At 35.6% G+C, this 22,338-nt stretch overlaps 1 protein-coding gene across 9 annotated transcripts in view; it reads right to left on the bottom strand.

The window, feature by feature from the left end:
• KRAS (KRAS proto-oncogene, GTPase) overlaps nt 1–22,338 on the bottom strand; it is a 52,103-nt gene that overhangs the window by 20,456 nt on the left and 9,309 nt on the right. For all 9 annotated transcript variants that reach the window (XR_013522739.1, XM_035256059.3, XM_078339081.1 and 6 more), the window contains 2 exons: nt 2,187–2,365; nt 177–336 (listed from right to left, as the gene is read on the bottom strand). Coding sequence is in view for 8 of the 9 variants with exons in the window: in XM_035256059.3 (XP_035111950.1) it covers nt 177–336; nt 2,187–2,365 (339 nt within the window). In the remaining variant the exon portion in view is untranslated. The remainder of the gene's footprint in view (nt 1–176; nt 337–2,186; nt 2,366–22,338) is intronic.

Raw genomic sequence — 22,338 nt, 5'->3', positions numbered from 1 at the left:
ATCACAGACACTGGATTAAGAAGCACTGCCCTCTCAAGAGAAGAAAACATTCACTAAGTAAACATTATTTTATTTCCTGTTACAGCATAATTGAAAAAAAACTGACATATCACATTAAACAACGTAACAGTTATTATTTTGCAGAAAACATCTGTATTTATTTCAGTATTACTTACCTGTCTTGTCTTTGCTGATGTTTCAATAAAAGGAATTCCGTAACTTCTTGCTAAGTCCTGAGCCTGTTTTGTGTCTACTGTTCTAGAAGGCAAATCACATTTATTTCCTACTAGGACCATAGGTACATCTTCCGAGTCCTTAACTCTTTTAATCTGTTCTCTGGGAAAGGAAAAAAAGTTACAGCAGAGGCATTAGTAACAAAATATGTTTCAAAACCTGCCCACAACTTTTGTCTTATAAAATTTGGCTGTAAGAAACAATGTAATTCCTAGTTTCCACTACACAAACTTTTCCTTCCTCCTTCTATCTTTTTCTCTACCTTTTTAAACAGAAACCTTGTATCTCTCTCAAAAGATCAGATACCAACAAGTATAGTAAAACTAAAACCTCATAGATTAATATGCAGGTAGATGGTGATAGTAAAGCAGAAACTACTGAAAAACTCTAGACCAAAAGTGATATAACAGACTATAATCTTAGAAACATATGTTAAATTTATAAAGATAAAAAAATATTTTTACAAATTCTGAACTAAAGCATTAAGATAACTTTCATATTACTTTCTCAAAATCAAAGTTGACAAGTAGAAAGATTTTGATTTTTAGGTGTTAAAAGTCTTTTTACATGTTAGTAATTTTCAATACAACAAGTCCATAAACTCTAAATTTGGGGTGAAATTATATTCCCTCACAATTTTAGGTGACTTTGAAAGATGCAGCACAAAAGGAGCACAGCAGATAACTGAGTCAGAAGTGGTTCAAATCCCCAGTTCCTCTATTATTAGCTGGGTAAACCTGGATAAGTTACCAAATTTCACCTGTTCACTACTCTATAAAAATACTACCACTAACACCCACCCAAATGTCTTTTACTCTACTAGTAGACTACACAGTGAACATGCTGAAATAATGTTCTTAAATAAAATGCTAAACCTCTTAACTAGGCTGACTCACTATTACATTACATAGCCAGAGAGTGATTTATTTGCTTAATATGTAGTTTTAGGAAAACTAAACCCTCAAAGAAACAGAATATAAAATAGTACAATAACGATTATTTTAATAGTTTTATGCAGCTCTATCAGATTTTTTTTTAAAAATGGTAATGCCCGAATTCTTGAATCTTTCAAAACTTTTGTTTTTTTAAATATATAATCCCGGCCAGACACGGTGGCTCGCACCTGTAATCCCAGCACTTTGGGAAGCTGAGGCTGGTGGATCACAAGATCGGGAGATCGAGACCATCCTGGCTAACACAGTGAAACCCCATCTCTACTAAAAATGCAAAACATTAGCCAGGCGTGGTAGCATGTGCCTGTAGTCCCAGCTACTCAGGAGGCTGAGGCAGGAGAATCGCTTGAACCCTGGAGACAGAGGTTGCAGTGAGCAGAGATCACGCCACTGCACTCCAGCCTGGGCGACAGAGCAAGACTCTGTCTCAAAAAAATACATCTATGTATATATACATATATATATGTATTTATAAAATATATAAATATATGTATTTTTACATTATAATATATTACTATATAACACATTAAAGTATTATATATTTATATATTATATATTTTATATATACAAAATCCCATTGTTTATCCAATCCAAGGAATTCTACACTATATACACGTAACAGCTTTTAAGACTGTTCAAGTAACACCATCTCAAATCACCTTTTCATATTCTTGTTCATGATTTTCCTCTTTGATAATGTATCCAGAAAGTTTAAAGTCTTGCTTTTCTAGTGTAGAACACTCAAGAGTACAGAAAGAAGGTTGTGGAGTCAAACAGCCCCAGGTTTCAATCCCAGAACCACCACTACCGAGGCAGTCTGGAACAAGTTACCCCACTGCTCTAATCCCCCAAGAACTCCATTTATAAAACAGAGATATTACCTACCTCACAAAAATTATTTCAAAATTTTAATTTGATAATATATGCATGGCATTAGCAAAGACTCAAAAACCATAATTTCCCCTTAATGTCAACTTATTATATTCAATTTAAACCCACCTATAATGGTGAATATCTTCAAATGATTTAGTATTATTTATGGCAAATACACAAAGAAAGCCCTCCCCAGTCCTCATGTACTGGTCCCTCATTGCACTGTACTCCTCTTGACCTGCTGTGTCGAGAATATCCAAGAGACAGGTTTCTCCATCAATTACTACTTGCTTCCTGTAGGAATCCTGAGAAGGGAGAAACATAGTCTGGATTATTACAGTGCACCTTTTACTTTAAAAAAGGTGTTATATACAACAACAACAAAAAAATCCAATTTAAAAATGGGCAAAGGATTTGAAAAGACATTGCTCCAAAGATGACAGTCAAATGGCCACCAAGCACCTGAAAAGATGCTCAACATCATCAATCATTAGGAAAATAAATCAAAACTATGAGATGCTACCATATACCCATTAAGATTGGCCATTTTTAAAGAATAAAACAAAAAAAACCCCTCATAAAATGGAAAATAAATGAAAAAATGGATAAGAGACCCTGGAATCCTTGTGCATTGCTGGTGGGAATGTAAAATAGTGACGCCACTGTGGAAAAGAGTGGTAGTTCCTCAAAAAGTTAAACACAGAATTACCATATGATCACCAATTTCATTCCTAGGTATATAACCAAAAGAACTGAAAACAGGGACTCAAACAGATACCTGTACACTGATGTTCGTAGCAGCACTCTTTATAATCCCCAAAATGTAAAAATAACTTGTGTCTGTTAACAGATGAATGGATAAACAAAATGTAGTATATACATACAGTGGAACATTATTCAGCCAAAAAAAAGAATAAAATTTGAATACAAGTTGAGCATTAATGAAGGTAAATCCAAAAATCTGAAATCTAAAATGTTCTAAAATCTTCTGTAACATTTAAAGCCTTGATGTGACAGTAAAACGAAATGCTCACTGGAGCATTTCTGACTTTGGATTTGTTTTTCTTCTTTCATCCTCTTTTTTTTTTTTTTTTTTTTGGTAGAGATAGGGTCTTATGTTGCTCAGGCTGGTGTCGAACTCCTGGGCTCAAGTAGATCAATCCTCCTGCCTTGGCCAACTCCTGGGCTCAAGTAGATCAATCCTCCTGCCTTGGCCACCCAAAGTGTTGGTATTACAAGCATGAGCCACTGGGTTCTACTTGATTTTGGATATTTTGATTAGGAATGCTAAACCAGTTAATATCTACAAATATTCCAAAATCCAAACCACTTCCAGTCACAAGCATTTTGGATAAGGGTTGCTTCAACCTGTATGTACATACTACTACCACACAGATGAACCTTAAAAACATTATGTTAAATAAGCCAGACGCAAAACGACAAATGCCACATAATTCCACTTATATGAGAAACCTAAAATAGGAAAATTCAAAAAGGCATAAAATAGAGTAGAAGTGACCAGAGCCTGGGGGAGGGAGGATTACTGGGGACTATTTAACAGGTACAGAATTCCGGTTTTGGATGATAAAAAACAGTTCTCAAAATAGATAGTGCTAATGGTTATACAACACTATGATGGTTGCACAACATTATGAACATACTTAAGGTCACTGAATTGCACACTTAAAAATAATGACCATGGGCCAGTTGCTGTGGCTCACACCTGTAATCCCAACACTTTGGGAAGCCTCACTGGGCAGATCAAGAGGTCAAGAGATGGAGACCATCCTGGCCAATATGGTGAAACCCTGTCTCTACTAAAATACAAAACAATTAGCCAGGTGTGGTGCTACACACCGGTAGTCCCAACTACTCGGGAGGCTGAGGCAGGGTAATTGCTGGAACCCAGGAGGTGGAGATTGCAGTGAGCAGAGATCGCACCACTGCACTCCAGCCTGGTGACAGAGTGAGATGCAGTCTCAAAAAGAGACTACCATGGTAAATTTTATATTATGTATATTTCACCACAAAATGATTTTTTAACGTATTATATGGAGAGTCAACAATGCAAGTGTATGTATCAGTAACAAAAAATTATCTACAAAAGAAAATAATTTAAAAATTGGGATAACTTTACCAACTCTATTATTCAAGACAATTTAAATGACAAGAAAAATCAATTAACTTATAAATAATTGTCATGCATCTAACTTTATAGTCAAAGGCACATATAAGGAAATGGTCAATACTCAAGATTCTAATGCCCTCATCCACTTCTGAAAACTGTGGAAAAAATAATCTAACAGCCAGATGAATAACTCTGAAGAGCACAATTATTTAATCTGCAAACCCTGAGAGACCTTGTTTTTCTTTTCTAAAAAGAAACAGAAAGAGATCCTAAAGAGACTGCAACTATAAGATTGAGTAAAGGACGGCAGTGGGTAACTTTAACAGAATCTTGAAATGAAAATCTGATTTTCTTCTGACTTTTGTGTAATACTTCTGCCTAAGATCTCACACATTCTGCCAAAACAGTTCTCCAAAAATAAGGTAAAGGGATGTTACAATGTGAAGCCATGAAATAAGAGGCAGAGCTGATGACAGGTATAAAACATAAATGTAAAGACAATTATTTTCTTAATGTTCCACATGTGGGATATAGTATTAAAGTATCTTTAGTTCATTAATTACTTTGTAGACCATTCTATCATTCAGAGGGAAAAACAGAGAAAGAATGGTCATTACAAATGTTTTTAGTAAAGTATTTCAAAGTGTTTACCGTATAAGGAGAATATAAAGATGTAAGTGCAGCATGATCCCAATAAAATGTGTTTATGTATTTATATAAATGTATTACGTATTTTAAAAACTGGTAATATACATCAACATGTTATAAAGGCTATATCTTTGATGGAGATAACTTAAAAGACATTTATCTCTTGCTTATCTCTTTTCTTTGTACTAGATGCTATATTAAATGTGTTTGTCTTTGGTTTTCAATTTTTTTAAGTGTGAACAGCATATTAGACTAAAATTTTTTGTTTACCTTTAAAGCATATGGTATTTTCCACACTGTCTATAATAAAAATTTCCCACCAGTCAGAGAAAAGGATGGACATTTATTTTCTTTTTTTTTTTTTTTTTTTTGAGACAGAGTCTCACTCTATCACCAGGTGCCAGGCTGGAGTGCAGTTGCACTACCTCAGCTCACTGCAACCTCCGCCTCCCGGGTTCAAGCAATTCTCCGGTCTCAGCCTCCCGAATAGCTGGGACTACAGGCGTGCACCACCACACCCAGCTAATTTTTTTGTATTTTTAGTAGAGATAGGATTTCACCATGTTGGCCAGGATGGTTTCAATCTCTCGACCTCGTGATCCGCCCGCCTTGGCCTCCCAAAGTGCTGGGATTACAGGAGTGAGCCACGGCGCCCAGCCTATTTTCTAATTAAGAGGTTCTTTAATAAAGATTTGAACATTCAGTTGACGTTTACTTATTTTAGCCTATTCTCTTAACTCCTTGAAAGAACTCCTATAGATTATAAATTAAAAACCATTCTAAAGAGTAATGAAAAAGCAGGAGGTGGGAGCAAAGTAAAGAGTCTTAGAGTCAACCCATTACCCAGGCATGGCTACAGAGCATGTAAAGCTGACGAAACACTTTTCCTTACCTATTGCTGTCACCTCACATTCTTTTTATTTATTTATTTTTTTTAAGACAGAGTCTCACTCTGTTGCCCAGGTTGGAGTGTGGTGGCGTGATCTCAGCTCACTGCAACCTCCACCTCCTGGGTCCAAGCCATTCTCCTGTCTCAGTCTCCCAAGTAGCTAAGATTACAGGCACGCACCACCATGCCCAACTAGGTTTTGTATTTTTAGTAAAGATGAGGTTTCGCCATGTTGGCCAAGCTGGTCTTGAATTCCTGACCTCAGGTGATCCACTGACGCCGGCCTCCCAAAAGTGCTGGGATTACAGGCGTGAACCGTTGCGCCTGGCCTGTCACCTCACATTCTTTACTTACCAATGTAGATTGAGTATCCCTACTATGAAAATCCAAAATTCAAAAACACTTCTCAGTCCTGAACATTTCAGATAAAGAGTACGCAACCTGTAATGTGGATATTAGTAGTTTGTGCACATATTTCATACGATGCTTCCATGGTGAATACACCATTGGGACCAACAAACTAGGAAAGCAGTCCCCTATTCACTAACATATGTCATTCCTATTATCTTTTCCCCACCTGACCCTAAAAATACTGATAGCAAAGTTCTGAGCCACATTTGGTTTCAAAGTAAATCACAACCTACTCATAAATGATACTGTTGAAAAGAAAAGATTTAGGTTAAAAATTCAGTATTTTCAGAGTTAATTTTAACTAGGGTCCTTATCCTTAGAAGTGCAATTGGTTACTGAGCTATTTTCAGTGCAACTTGGCAAAAACTAAAGAACAAAAAGCGTGAAATGATTAACTATGATCTAAAAAGAACTGATAAACATAAAGAGAAAACAAACGCAACAAAAATGATATATTAATAAATTCTGTTCCAACTTCAGGTCAGGCCATGAGAAATACAGTGATCCCTTGATATATACAGAGCATTGGTTCCAAGACCCGCCCCGATCTCCAGTCCTACAGTTGGCCCAGCAACATCCATGCATATGAAAAGTCAGCCCTCCATATCTGCATTTCGTTGGGGAAAAAAATGTGTATACAAGTGGACCGATGTCATGCAAGCCCATGTTGTTCAAGGGTCAACTGTACGTGGAGGTAGAAAAAAACTATGCATCAATGTAGACTCTTTCAACAAAATTAGAGACTAAATAAGGGTTCAGCAAGCTATTGCCCACAGGCCAGATCCTGCCCACTGTTTTTATATTGCCCATGAGCTAAGAATACTTAAATGGCTGTTTAAAAAAACAAAAACAAAAACCCAAGACTATGCGACAAAGACTCAAATGGCCCTTTACAGAAGAGTTTGCCAACTCCTGCTGTAAGTTAATAACCCTTCACATATTTGAAGTATTCTCAACACGTATTATTTATTCTCTTTAAATGTATATTTTTAAATTACCACTGGTTATGAAAACTCAGCTGATTTAAAAACATGAAGATTCTACAATGAAACTAGTCAATGGAGCAAGGAAAAGGATGAATATGTTATGTTTTTAATTAGTTATTACTTCTAGCCTTTCAAAAAAGTAAACTTTTAAATTAGGTATATAAGTTACCAAAGTTACTAATATGTACTTAGGAAACTAGGATAAAATAAACTAACTCGCAATACACTATTAAATGAAGGAAAGTTATTCCCCATATTCTCCTCACTCCCAGCTAAAGTACTATTTTCTACATCTATGTAAGTAGTAAAAACTTTTCTAAATGAAATGTACTACACTGTCAAGACTGAATTGTAGACAGAATTCAAACATTTCTGGGGATACAATAAACAGGCACAGTCTTTTTGGAAAGTAATTACAGTATCTAGAGCCATTGATATGCTCATAGCCTTTGACACAGTAATGCCACTATGGGAAATGATGCTAAGAAAATATGGTGTGTGTGTTTTTTTTAATGACAGTTATAAAGAGATACTTAACATGGCATCCTAAAATGTCTTACAAAGAAAAATTACCTAGGCATTTAAAACTGACCCACAATCATGCACCATTTACCTATCTTCAAAATGTACCCTTCATCCAACCACCTACCACCACCACCATCCTCCTAATCCACGTTAACTATTTTGTCTCAGGCAATCTGCAGCAATTGCTTCACAGCAGGTATCCCTGTTGTTAATCTTATAATATATTCTCTACACAGCAGCAAGTGATAATTTTTAAATGTAGGTTAGGGCCGTGCACCATGGGTCACACCTGTAATCCCAACACTCTGAGAGGCTGAGGCAGGTGGATCACCTGAGGTGGGAAGTTTGAGACCAGCCTGGCCGACCTGATGAAACCCCATCAAAAATTTAAAAAATTAGCCAGGTGTGGTGGTACATAACTGTAGTCCCAGCTACTCAGGGAGCTCAGATAGGAGGGTCGCTTAAGCCCAGGAGAAAATAAGTAAGTAGGTATATAATTGAATGAATGAATGAATGAATGAATGAAAGTTAGATCACGTCATTCATTTGCTCAAAGTCCTCCAATTGCACTCTTCAGTCTTAAAATAAAAAATGCAAAGCATTCCTCCTTCCCTGGCACTTCCTATGTTTCCTTCATAGAATGTATTATAGTTTGTAATTATGTATGTACTTGTGAAATTGTTTAAGTCTATATCCCCTACTAGGCTTTAAACTCCATGATGGTAGGGCTCATGTCTGTTTTATTCACCCCTACACACCATGTACCTAACAGACTTGAACACTATAGGTAATCGGTACTGCCTCTTAAATAAGTGAATAAATTATATGATGTAAATACAGGCAGATACTAAAAAATAAATGAAAGTCTGTATTACAATTAAACAGTTAACATAAACACAATTTAATAGATTTTTCAATAATACAAATCCTTCTCAAATATTCTAAAGATACTACATATTTGAAATGAAAATTTCACAGCAAACTCCCCCACTTTCAATGTAATAGTTTGCAAAGATAGATTTTTTTTTTTAATCTTTCTTTTTTTTCAATTTATTTTTTTATTTTTTTTAAGAGATGGGGGTCTCGCTATGTTGCCCAGGCTGGAGTGCAGTGGCTATTCACAGGCGCGATCCCAGTACTGATCAGCATGGGAGTTTTGACCTGCTCCGTTTCCGACCTGGGCCGGTTCACCCATCCTTAGGCAACCCGGTGGTCCCCTACTCCCAGCAGGTCACCATGTTGATGCTGAACTTAGTGCAGACACCCAATTGGCATAGCGCACTACAGCCCAGAACTCCTGGGCTCAAGCAATTCTCCCACCTCAGCCTCCCGAGTAGTTGGGACTACAGGCACCAATTTTTTAAATCTTTCAACAATTTGCTTTAAAATCTTTGTTTCAATTTTCTCTTATAAAACAGTCTTAGGAAAAGAAGCACAGTTTAAGATACGATAAATTTTATGAGGACAATGAAGCTGTTAATTTTTAAATTACAATACATATATTAATAAATCTTATCTTCAATTAAATTATATATAATATGGAAACTTTTATGGAAAAATACAATCAAAACAGTAGACAAGAGAATTTAATACATTTATGGGAGGGAAGAGACTAAGACTAGGGAAAATAATGCAGGAGTCTTCAACAGTATTAACTTTCCTGTCTTAAAAAAAAAAAACAGCTAAACCACATGTAGCTAAATGTTAAGATATGAAAGAGCTGGTTGGTACACACATGAGGTTCTTTATACTACTTTTCTATAAAACATTAAGAGTGTACCCATTTTATCATTACTTACAATAGTTTTCATATTTTTACTTTAAGTTTGTGTTGGTTTGATAAGCTACAAATTCTTATTGCTTTAATATCAATTTACTTAAGGAGTAATAATGTTATATAGGTTTTTTTTTCTTATCTTCGTATTTATTGCCAGGGTGTGTCCTTTGCCCATGTGGAATTTTAATCTTCTTTTACACTGACTTGCCTGATTTTTTAAATGAAGTGTTTCCTGGTTTATTAAATGCCTTTAGATGTTATTTTGATGTATAGAAACTTCTCTGTAGACCTATTTGGAGGAATTTAAAAGCAAACTCATTCAAGGTAAGATAACCTCATTAACCAGAACATCAGTCTGTCAGTTTTCCATTATAATTAATAACTAAATTATTCAGTGTGTTCAATTTCCAACGCAGGCAGTGACCCTGACACAGAAAGACATATTCCATGTATCAAAACAAAATAATATATATATTCCAAGTATATATTTTATTAAATTGTAGTATAGTTAACTAATAACTTTTGCTAAAGGTAACAGTATTACTATTAATAGTAATTCAGCAGTCAACATTTACTGAGCCCTTACTTATATCTCAGATACTGTCATAAGTATATTAAAACATCATCCCATTTAATCTCCACCTTCATGCTGCCAATTCCATGAGATGCTCTTCTCAATATGAACAGAACTGCTGAAAATGCCAATAATGCATTACTTGGGGATTTCCTTTTGAAACTGTAAGTTTTCTTAATGTATTAAGTATTCTAAGGACTTTTTACACACTGCTTAATAATATCTATAGGAAAAAATGAGAAACTTTTACTCAACTAATGCTCAAGTACTTTATGTTATTATTCCGAAAGATTATTTAAATTCATCACAGAATGAATGATGTGTTCCACACTATTAGTTTATAAGCCATCAAAGACTGTTGTGGACTGTCAGAATTATAACAGAGAAGAAACAGGGAATTTAAGGTATGTAAACAGAGGTTGATGAGTTCATTCCCATCTACCCACATCAGTTTCCCTTGTATCGTAGGAACACTTACTGAAAATCTAGGTGTCACATTCTGTGTCACACATTAGTTTCTGACCTCAAGCAACTAGAATGAATGGAAGAGACATGAATGTAAATAAATAATTAAATAAAATTAATGTAACACCATATGCAAGACGAAGTACAATGGTTGCACACAGGAGAGATCAACTTTGCATGAATTAAGACAGACTGGGGGGCGGGGGTTGCATTCCAGGCAGGAAGGAGGAAAGAGAATGCAAAAAACATGGAACAGCATGTTGGGTACACATAACCAAGGATATATAACTTTATTTATTTATATATATATATATATATATATATAACTTTAGCTTAGAACAGTGGTCCCCAACTTTTCTGGCACCAGGGACTGGTTTTGTGGAAGACAATTTTTCCATGGACAGAGTTAGGGGATGTTTTTAAGATGAAACTATTTCACCTCAGACCATCAGGCATTAGATACTCATACAGAGCATGCAACCTAGATCCTTGCACATGTAGTTCACAACAGGGTTCACGCTCCTATGAGAATCTAATGCTGTCACTGATCTGACAGGAGCTCAGGCAAGTAATGCTCACCTCCTGGCTGTGCAGCCCAATTCCTCACAGGCCACAGCAGGGTACCAGTCCGCAGCCCACGGTTTGGGGATCCCTGACTTAGAGGCCTTAGATATAAGCAGCAAGAAGTGAAACTGGACAATCAAGCAGATGCCAGCTTATAGAGGGTCATGTGTATCATATTAAGGAGTTTTAAACTTCACCCTATACAAAATCACTAAAAGGTTTTTAAAATAGGAAGGGAGGATCAGATTCACTATTAGCATTATTATGACAAATTATAGAAAGGGACAAAATTTTGGGGGCCTTTCCAGACACCGCCTCATCATAACCACTCAGATGCACCAGTAGCAGCCAACAGCACACCTCTGCAGGAATAAAGCCTCAGTGACAAGGGGCCCCTTCTCTGAGCTTCCAGTTCTAATAACCCCCAAATCGTCCCAGCATTCCCTGAATATCAGGAGTAGTGGCCATTCTTGATGTTATTGTGTTACTTTAGTGGTTTTTAGCCTTTCAGTCTTCTAACACCTAATTAGTTCTCCATGCTGAAATATCTACTGTGGCTCTATTTTCTGGACTAGACTTCTGACTTCTATAAATGTTAAAAATGGGTGAAAATAAGAGAGAGAGAAGAAGGGAGAGAGGGAGAGGAACAAAGAATGGGAGATGAGCTAAGAATTAATTACAAGAAATGACAAAACTGGTCATGTGTGGTGGCTCACGCCTGTAATCCCAGCACTTGGGGAGGCAAATCATGAGGTCGGGAGTTTGAGACCAGCCTGGCCAACATGGTGAAACCCCGTCCCTACTAAAAATACAGAAAATTAGCTGGGCGTGGTGCTGGATGCCTGTAATCCCCGCTACTTGGGAGGCTGAGGCAGAAGAATCGCTTGAACCCCAGAGGCAAAGGTTGCAGTAAGCTGAGATCACGCCACTGCACCCCAGCCCAGTGATTTTATAAGGACAACAGATTTTTTTTTTCCTATTACTCTAATAAATCTTTTAATTTTACTTTTCTGTTCTTATTCACATTTGTATATAACATTTACATAATTATAATCAACAATTAGTCACAATTTTTTCCACCTTATTTATCTGACATCTCACACTTTTTCCCATGTTGTTACATTTTTCCATATTGTAATTTTAACATTTGCATAATAACCCATTAAGGCATTATTTGATATACCATAATACCTATACCATATTATAATTTTAACATTTGCATAATATCCCATTAAGGCATTATTTGATATACCATAATGCCTATGGTAAATATTTATACCCTATGTTAAATATTTAAATCAGTTCCCATTTCTTCATATTATGAAATTTTTGTCACTTTACTGAAACTGAGACCTGGTTTTCTTCTAATCTATAGATCTAATATTATCCAGAAAACATATTTCTGGATATATTTCTGTATCAATTAAAAAACAAAAAAAAAGAAATGACAAAAGTTGAACTAAGGCAGCAACAACAGTATGGATCAAGGAAATTAAGTAAAATTGAGAAATTCTTAGGTAAAATAGTTAGTACTTGGGAGATCCTCAAAAAGTCAAAGACAGAGCTACCATATAACCCAGCAATTCCACCTTAGATATATACCCAAGAGAACTGAAAATACACGGTCACACAAAAATGTGTGCATAAATGGCATTATTCAAAATAACCAGTAAGAGAAAATCACTCAAATGCCCAACAACTGAACAGATAAACAAAATAAGGTATATCTATATAAGTATTACTCAACCAGAAAAAGGAATAAAGGGCTGATCAACAAAGCAGAAACACAGATGAACTCTGAAAACATAATCCTATGTGGAAGAAGCCAGACACAAAAGGCCATGTACTGTATGATTCTATTTATGTGAAATAATCAGAGTAGGCAATTCTACAGATACAGAAAGATCAGTGGTTTTTAGGGGCTGGTGGGAGAAGGGATTGAGGATTGATTGCTAATGAATGTGGACTTCTTTTTGGGGTGATAATAACATTCTAGAATTAGTAATGGCAGCACAACCCTTGTGAACGTACTAAAAACGACTGTACAATTGAAAAGGGAACATTGAATGCTATGTGAATACATTTCAATTTTTTTAAATAACAGAGCTTATATACAAAGGGGAGGAGTGAAGGAAAAGATGACTGATATTGAGCATGTTGAATTCCCTATGCTCATGGGTTGTCCTGGGGGGTATGACCTCCAGGCAGCTTGAATCACATGTCTGGTACTCAGGACAGAAGCCTAGGCTGGAGATCAGACTTGGGAGTCTTCAATCCATGGAGAGCCAAAGAACTTCACTTATTTGTGCTATGGGCTTGGGCAAACTCCTTAATTTGGAATGTTCTCTAAGCTATTGTTCCTTCAGCTGTAAAAGTAGGTAAATAATTGCATACAGGATTTTATACATAGATTAGTATTAAAGACCATGAAAATCTCTTTATACAATTAAAAGTGCTATAAAAAGTTAACTGCATTATGTAATATACTACACGCAGGCCAAAAAGTAGGGGCAGGCCACTGGCTACTAGGGACTGTTCGGAAACAGTATCTTGTCCTTATAAAAATCACTGGGCATCAATAATTTTGCAAAACTGGCCACCATATTTCAAAATAAATATAATGGAGCTGGACAAATCACAGGGAAGGAGAGCTAAAACTGAAGTTTACAAAGGATTTCTGTTTTGATTAGGGAGTGAGGATGCTAAAGAGCTTGTTTTCATGTCAGAATTTTCAATTAAAAACTAAGAATTCACTAAAAGTAAGGATAAAGAAAACAAAGACTTCTTTACCAAATGCTGGATACTTCAAATTAAAAGAATGGTGAGCATTAGCTTTATACTAGAGAGAATTAAATGTGTACTAATCCCAAGAGAAAAAACTAGTTCAAAAATCTGAATAAACTCATGGACAATTTTTACTTTTTTTTTTTTTTTTTTTTTTTTTTAAAGATGGGGTTTCACCATGATGACCAGGCTGGTCTTGAACTCCTGACCTCAGGAGATCCACCCACCTCGGCCTCCCAAAGTGCTAGGATTACAGGCGTGAGACACTGTGCCCGGCTCAAGGACAATTTATATGACAAATTTTGAAAATAAGGATGTAATGACCATAACCTCTTGAAGTCATGTGGCATTTATCTACAAGTGATCACTCGAAGTCCACAAAAGAATGAGAGGCTGGAATGACCATGGATCCAATCTTAATCATTACAGCTGCCAATATAATGTTCATATTTTGTATTATATACCTCTCAGTTATTCTTTATTAATTGCCTTAATAGTAATTTCCTTAATCTAAGACTACATCTGAATTACCCAACTTATTGAGGCTTTAAAAAGAAGCATTAAATAATCTAACGCTATCTGATATTTTAGTGCCCTTTTCTCTCTCCAAAATGAATAGTTACTTGCTCCCAGCCCCAATGGCATAAGCTTATTTTTAAAAACTAAAACACCACAAAGAATGAGGGAGTAATTAAGTTTGTTTTTAGATAAATGGAATAATACTCAACACAAGGTGCTGTGACCCAGCTTCACTTACATAATGCATATTTTTCAATGTCAGTATATCTAAATCTACCTAATCTTTCCAACAACTATATAATTTGTATGTATGGATGTACCATAACTTATTCACCCATTCTCTATTGGTAGACATGAAGATTGTTTCCATTTTTAAAAAATCATAAACAATGATGCAATAAACCTTGTATATACATCTTAAACATTTATCCAATTAAGTCCTTGCATAAATTACAAGAAGTTGAATTACCTGGTCAAAGGACATGTAGTTTACATTTTGAAACTATTTCCAGACTGACCTCCATGAAGTCTGAGGGTCTGTACTCCCACTACAGTACAAAGCATACATTTCTCCATATCCTTCCTGGCAGTTATTTTAACCTTAGCCAATATGAAACTACAAAAATGTTATTATTGTTTGAACTTGCATTATACTCATGAAGTAACTGTCTTTTTATATGTTTATGTTACTTATTTTTTTTTGTATACAAGCTGCCTATTTATATCTTTAGCACCCTCCACCCCTTTTTTTCTATTTGTGTTTGCTTTTTTCTAATTCATATATAAGATAGCTTTCTGTTACATGAACCAAATGGTTTTTTTAGGTTTTGTCTTGTATCTTTGTTAAAGACAGCTTGATTTTTATGCAGCCAAATAGCTCATTTTTTTCCCCAAATGTTTTCCTTAATGGTTTAAGGATACTCTGATAATAAGAAAGGATTCTAATTTTTCTCAAGGGAGACAAATATTTAATCCAAATTCCACAAATAAGGAAACTAACCTAAAGTTACCTCATTCGATAGATGTTACTTAGGATAATACTGCAAGATCCATAATTTAAGAATGACATTATCATTTTCATTTCACAAGTGTGCAGTTTAGCATATAAATGTATACAAGGAGAAACAGGGTAGAACCAGGGTTCTCACTCTGGAAGAAAGAAGGTGAAGAATAGTTAACTGCTGATTGTTAATAACATGCATTTCTGAGCTCTGTGCCTTGAAAAGGGTCTAGAAGCGGTGACACCCCATTGTCACTATATAAACACACCTAAGACCCAGATATTAGGGTCTAAACACCATTCTCCACTAAAAGAAACTAGAGCTCCTTAGACAAATGGCTGAATCCAGGGTGGGTACAGGAAAAGAACAAGGTGAAGCTGGAATACATAGTGCCAGAAAGTAAGGAAGAACTCAAACACTGAAAGAGACATGTTAAAAGGATACAGAGGCCAGCTTAAAAGGGATTCCATTGGCTTTATCAAAACAAATTTGAGCATGGAAATCAGTAATCATAGCAACAGACTTCAACACATTAAATTAAAAAGAATTCATGAGTCCATACTGATACAAATAAAATAAAATCAAACAAATAAATGAGGGAAAAAAAAAGAGAGAGCGTGTTTTAATGGCAGATGCCAATTAATTCATCTAGAAATGATGACAGACTTAGAAGAATACTACTTTGCAACCATTATGGTAGTAATTTATTTAAGCAAGAATTATGAATGGATGCTAAATTCTACTGGATGCAAATATATTGGAGCACAGGGCATTTTTAGTCTCCAAGTATCTCCCCACAGAGTGCTTATTAAAGTCATTAAAGACAACTTTGCAGACAGAAATCTAATAGATATCATCTTAACTAAAAAATCAATGTTACCAATAATGGGACAAACCAGCATCATGTGCCTCCTGTTGTGATCCAAGGTGAAGGACATGACATCACTTATGTAGCATTCCTGCCCAAACTGTTTAACCTAAATCTGATCATGAGGAAACAATCAGACAAACCCAAACTAGAGGACATACTACAAAACAATTGGCCTAAATTCTTTGTAGAGTGTCACTGTCATAAAAGACAAAAGCGGAGAAACAGTGGAGAAACAGTCTTAGATTAAAACAGACTGAGACAGGACAACTAATTTTTGATCCTGAATCAGAAAAAAAATATTGCTAAAAGGCCATTCTTAGAACAACTCACAAAATTTGAATATGGACTACATATGAGACAAAGGATATTACATCAATGTTGAATTTCCTAAATTTCACCATTATGTTGTAGATATATAAGGAAATATTGTAGTTACACAAGGAAATATTCTGTTGTTAGAAAAAGGTCAGAAACGTTTTCTATGAAGGTAAAAACTCTACAAAGATCTAAAGATAGTAAATATTTTAGGCTTTTAGTCATTTTGGTTGCCACTACTCAGCTGTGCCACTGCAGTGTGAAATCATCCACACACACTATATAAACACACAAGTATGGTTGTGCTCCAATAAAACTGTATTTAGAAAAACAGCAGCTAGGATTTGGCCAGAAAGCAGCCCACAGTTTGCAGACCCCGTCTTAAAAGTTAAGTTATACCAAGTTTAGAGGTGAAGGGTTGTAACATATGCAGCTTAATCTCAAATAGTTTGGTTTAGCCATTAAAGAATATACATTCACGTAAGTGTATACCTCGATACACAGATGAACAGATCTAGAGAAAGCAACTATGGCAAAACGCTAATTAGTGAATCTAGTTTAAGAGTAAGAACTACTCATTGTACTATTTTTTTAATACTTTTCTATAGGTTTGAAATTTTTTTTAAATAAAACATAGAAAAAAGTATCTAAGGTAGTTACTGTGTCCCTCTTTTATTCTTTCAAATATTTTATTTTCACTATTTCTACTAAGATTTTTTTGTTGATATTGTTGTTGTTTTTGAGATGGAGTCTTGCTCTGTCAACCAGGCTGGAGTGCACTGGCGTGATCTCAGCTCACTGCCATCTGTGACTCCCGGGTTCCAGCCATTCTCCTGCCTCAGTCTCCCAAGTGGCTGGGATTACAGGCATGCACCACCACGTCCAACTACTTTTGTTACCTGCAGGAGGTGCTGGAACCAATCACCAGTGGATACTAAGGGACAAGTGTACACCTAAAACTAATAAGCTCCACGAAGATAGGAATCTAGTCTGTTTTGCTCCCTAGTGTCTATCTCCAGCCCATAGGAAGACTGCACAGTACAAAGTGGGCAGTGAAGAACATTCTGGGATTAAGAAATTAGTTGTATTGTTAAAACCAGAATCTTTGGAGATTCCAAGACAAAAAGTCATTTTTTCCTTTTGCTTATTTCCACTACCAACTTCCACTTGTATGTTTTTAAAGCTCTGTATTTATAAAAACCCAAGGTAGAAAAAGACATGACCAGTTAAGTTTAACATTCAGGTCTAAGTAAATACTTATTAAATAAATCCTTATTCTTAATTTGACCTAAATACAGTGCCTGAGTTTTATGCTCACTTATTTTACAAATCAGGTGCTCCAGAACTATTCTACAGTTCTATAAAAATCTACAAAATGTGAACTTTCACAATTTGCCACTTCTGAATAGGACCCCTCATAACACCCCCTGCAACATAACACCAAGCTTTGACTCCATTAAGCAGCTCCTGAGTGCATGCAAAGAAACTCAGAGAGCCACGCTGCTGCTTTTTAGTCCCTACGACAAGGTAAGCTCAGTAAGTAACTCAGTAAGTGTTAACAACAAAACTACCCAATTTTCTCATACATCGCCTCGTTTCTTTTCTTAGTTCAGTATACTCACCTACTTATTTAGTTAGGCCTAACTAATCCACACAGCAATCTTTATATTAATATTAGCAGAGAGTAAAACTGATATTTTAAGTTTTAAATCAATCATGTAAAATAAAACTTTTAAATAAAACAGATACATTTATAAATTGATGATACCCACAGTTTAAACAGGGAAACTATACAAACAGGATTTCACTGTTATCTGTTACAAAAGCAAATAATCCGACCAGTAGAGGGCGCTCACAAAAGTGAGGAGAGCTTCACAGCCTTGAAGAGAAATGCATTTATAAAATTGCTGTGTGTCTCTGATTTTAAACAGAACGTTTTAATAGAACACTGGAGCAAGCTAACATATCATTAATTTACAAAAGGTAAAGTTTAAATCTATGTTATAGTTGAAAATCTAACATAAACCTAATGTCAGGGACATGAATTTGACAACTTAAAGGATGTTTAAAGATACAGGTTAACATATCAGGGTTTGGACCTTAGCACTATTGAAGTTTGAGGCCAGATAACTCTGTTGTGGGGGCTTTCCTATGCACTGCAGGAAGTTTAATATTAGGTTGGTGCAAAAGTAATTGCAGTTTTGCCATTAAAAGTAATAGCATCTACTGAATAGATATCAGTAACAGTCCTCTCTCCCCAAGTTGTGGCAACTAAAAATGTCTTCAGATGTTGCCAAATGTCCCCTAAAGAGCAGTCACCCAACCATCCCTCACTGATTACTACAAATATATGTGTATAAACTCAGAAGAATAACAGCATACAAATTACATAAGGCTTTTCTTATACCACTCTTATCAGTTTAATTTTACAAATATTCTCTCTATAATCTACATACTTTATTCGTAGGTAAAATGAATTCTATAATAAACATGGAAAAATACATTGAAAACTGATAAACCTTGGTAAATAAATACTCCACAATTCAGAACGCTAAAGATGAAACAAACCAATTCAATTATTAATATGGTCTTCCTTACTGAATAGGAAACTGTTCCATCAAAGAAGGGCATAATATTTGAACTGAATTATAGGTGCCACAATAAAAGCATGCAGATGTTAAACAATTAGAGTCAAGGAAAAAACACTTTTTGCTATATTTATTCTTACTAGCATATTATATACAGTAGATACTTAATATTTATTTGGTAAGTGATCAACTGATCATTCTGATCTCTGCAACTACCTATATTTTTTTTAAAACAAAACTTACTCTTCCACCACATTTTAGCTTAAAAATTTCAGGGTTTTGATAACAAGGGATCTCTAAACTATAAAAGCAGATATTTCTAGCCAAGTATTGTTTTTAGGGGCTATTTTGAGTTTTTAATAATCTTGCCCTACTAACAAGGTATTTCATCATCTCTTTAGTGGATTTTTTTTTTTTTTTTTGAGACGGAGTCTAGCTCTGTCGCCCAGGCTGGAGTGCAGTGATGCAATCTTGGCTCCCTGTAACCTCCACCTCCCGGGTTCAAGTAATTCTCCCAGTTCAGCCTCCCAAGTAGCTGGGACCACAGGCGCCCACCACACCCAGATAATTTCTGTATCTTTTGTATAGACGGGGTTTCACTGTGTTGGCCAGGCTGGTCTCAAACTCCTGATCTCGTGATCCGCCCACCTCAGCCTCCCATGGTGCTGGGATTACAAGCGTGAACCACCTCGCCAGGCATGGTGGACTTCACAAAAGATAATGATATATCCTTCACAATGCAAGGTGATTATGTGCACAGCCTCAAAATATAAACATATTCCATCTATGTGTCATGCCTGAATGATTTTATATCATATCTCTGCCACTAAGTTGCCATTAAATAGTAGGCTAATTTCAAATTTTGATATATTGACAAATCTGACTTAATTTTCATTAATAAGTATTTTCTTAACTTGAAAGAGAGCTAATTTTCAGTTTTAAAAAGGCCATATACAAGGCCTATACAAAGCCAGGTGCAGTGGCTAACACTTGTAATACCAGCACTTTGAGAGGCCGAGGCGGGCAGATCACGAGATCAAGAGATTGAGACCACCCTGGCCAACATGATGAAACCCTGTCTCTACTAAAAAATACAAAAATTAGCTGGGCATGGTGGCGCGTGCCCGTAGTCTCAGCTACTCAGGAAGCTGAGGCAGGAGAATCACTTGAACCAGGGAGGCGGAGGTTGCAGTAAGCTGAGATTGTGCCACCACACTCCAGCCTGGCAACAGAGCAAGACTCCATCTCAAAAATAAATAAATCAAAAGATACAGCCAAAACCCAACAGCATGTTACATCCAGACCCATTTCACTTGCAAGGATACACAAAGACTCAAAACAAAGGGATGGAGAAAGATTTACCAACCAAATGGAGAGCAAAAATAAATGAATAAATAAAAAGCAGGAGTTGCAATTCTTGTATCTCATAAAATAGATCTTAAAGCAACAAAGATATAGTGGTAAAAGGACAATGCAACAAGAAGAGCTAATGATCCTAACACCCAGATACATAATACCTATAAAGAGACTTAGACTCAACGAGACAGAAAATTAATAAGGATATCAAGGACTCGAACTCAGATCCAGAACAAGTAAACTTAATAAATATTTATAGAGCTCTCCACTTTAAATACACAAAATATACATTCTTGTCAATACCACATCACACCTACTCATAGGTTTAAATGAAACATTGATTGGCCATTATTAATACCCATTTTTTTTTAGAATAAAGCAACATTTCCCTTTTATCTCCCTCTTTTTCTTCCTCTTTCTTCTTCTCCTTCACTCCTTTTTTTAATTTCCTTCTCTCAAAAAAAGAAAAAAAAGAAATCAACTTGTAGACCTCTAGATCCAGGTCGGCAATGTCTCTCTCATTGCTCGATTTCCTTCCTTCCCTTCTCTCCCTCCCTTCCTCCCTCCCTCCCTTCCTCCTTTCCTCCTTTCCTAAAATAAATAAATAAATAAATAAATAAATAAATAAATAAATAAAAGATATACCAGAGTACAGTGGAAATTCTACTTAACTTGGACTCAGAAAATTTAAATTCAAATCCTACCACTTACTAGCTATGTATCCTTAGACGAGTTAGAACCTCTCAGAGTCATCTATAAAATGAAAGAAACAATGGCCACCTTCCTTATTTACCTTAGTGTAAATTTTGCAAAATTTAAATCATCAAAAAAATACAATATTACTTAAATTTTTTAAAAATTTAATTCCATTTTAAATATAGAAAAACTGCTATTAATTCCAAAATGTGCAGTCATAGCCTTTCTAATCTTCTCTGACCCATACTATTCACCAATCAAAACCTAACGGCAGTGAAACCTGCACAGCCTCCTAAATTTTTAACTTTTTACGATAACATGGAGTCAGCATTTCTGTTTAACCAACTATTTATTAAGTTAAACTACTAAATTCTCTTGCCTTTCTCACAGTTTACACCAAGAACCTAATGTAATGTGTCAGTTCTCTCAGAGACTCATTGTAACTTGGGAGATAAGAGATAATCTCAGATACCTTTTTCCAAGTGGCTAAACTACGTCAGGGACCATCAGTTTAAAAGTTCATAGGTAATCAATGCTACCCAGAGTCAAGTTTTCTGGTTTTGCAGATATCATAATCAAAGTTTTGGGCTTCAGTTTACAAACTTTTACAAACTTTTTCAACCTTCCCCCTCCCTGCCAAATAAAGGCTTGTTAGCTTTATTTCTTCAAGATTTATATTGCATTTTAACAATTATGAGCAAAAGACTTCCTAACCTACTTTATCATTCATGACGTCATGCTTTATGTACTCATATAGTATTCATGACCTCTGATTGGAAACAGAGTGTAATGGAATTTCTCAGATCTTCAGGGAAGACGGACTGCATTTCCAGTAAAACTACCTTTCAAAATCCCAGGAAAATGTTCATGCATAAAGTGAATTCTGTTAAAACTTCCTTTTACATCCGATTTAAACAGTAGTCTGCCAAGTAACCCTGGATTTGCAGTATAGATTGAAATGCGTGCACTATTCAAACCTCCTTGAAGAAACAAACAAAACTATAGTAGACATTGAATTAACCTGTCAAAAGTAAATATACAGAGACTATTGCACAGGCAGTCCACTTCAATTGGACTGTTTCCCTTTACTATTATAAATTCTTAATATTGGAAGCCAAATAAAGTCACTTCTATGTTTAACTCAAATCTTTGCAAATTAGCATTACTTATCTACTTTTTTA

Source organism: Callithrix jacchus, chromosome 9 (genome assembly GCF_049354715.1).
Source record: "Callithrix jacchus isolate 240 chromosome 9, calJac240_pri, whole genome shotgun sequence".
NCBI classification, from domain to species: domain Eukaryota; kingdom Metazoa; phylum Chordata; class Mammalia; order Primates; family Cebidae; genus Callithrix; species Callithrix jacchus.
This window is presented reverse-complemented; position numbering and strand designations above follow the sequence as displayed.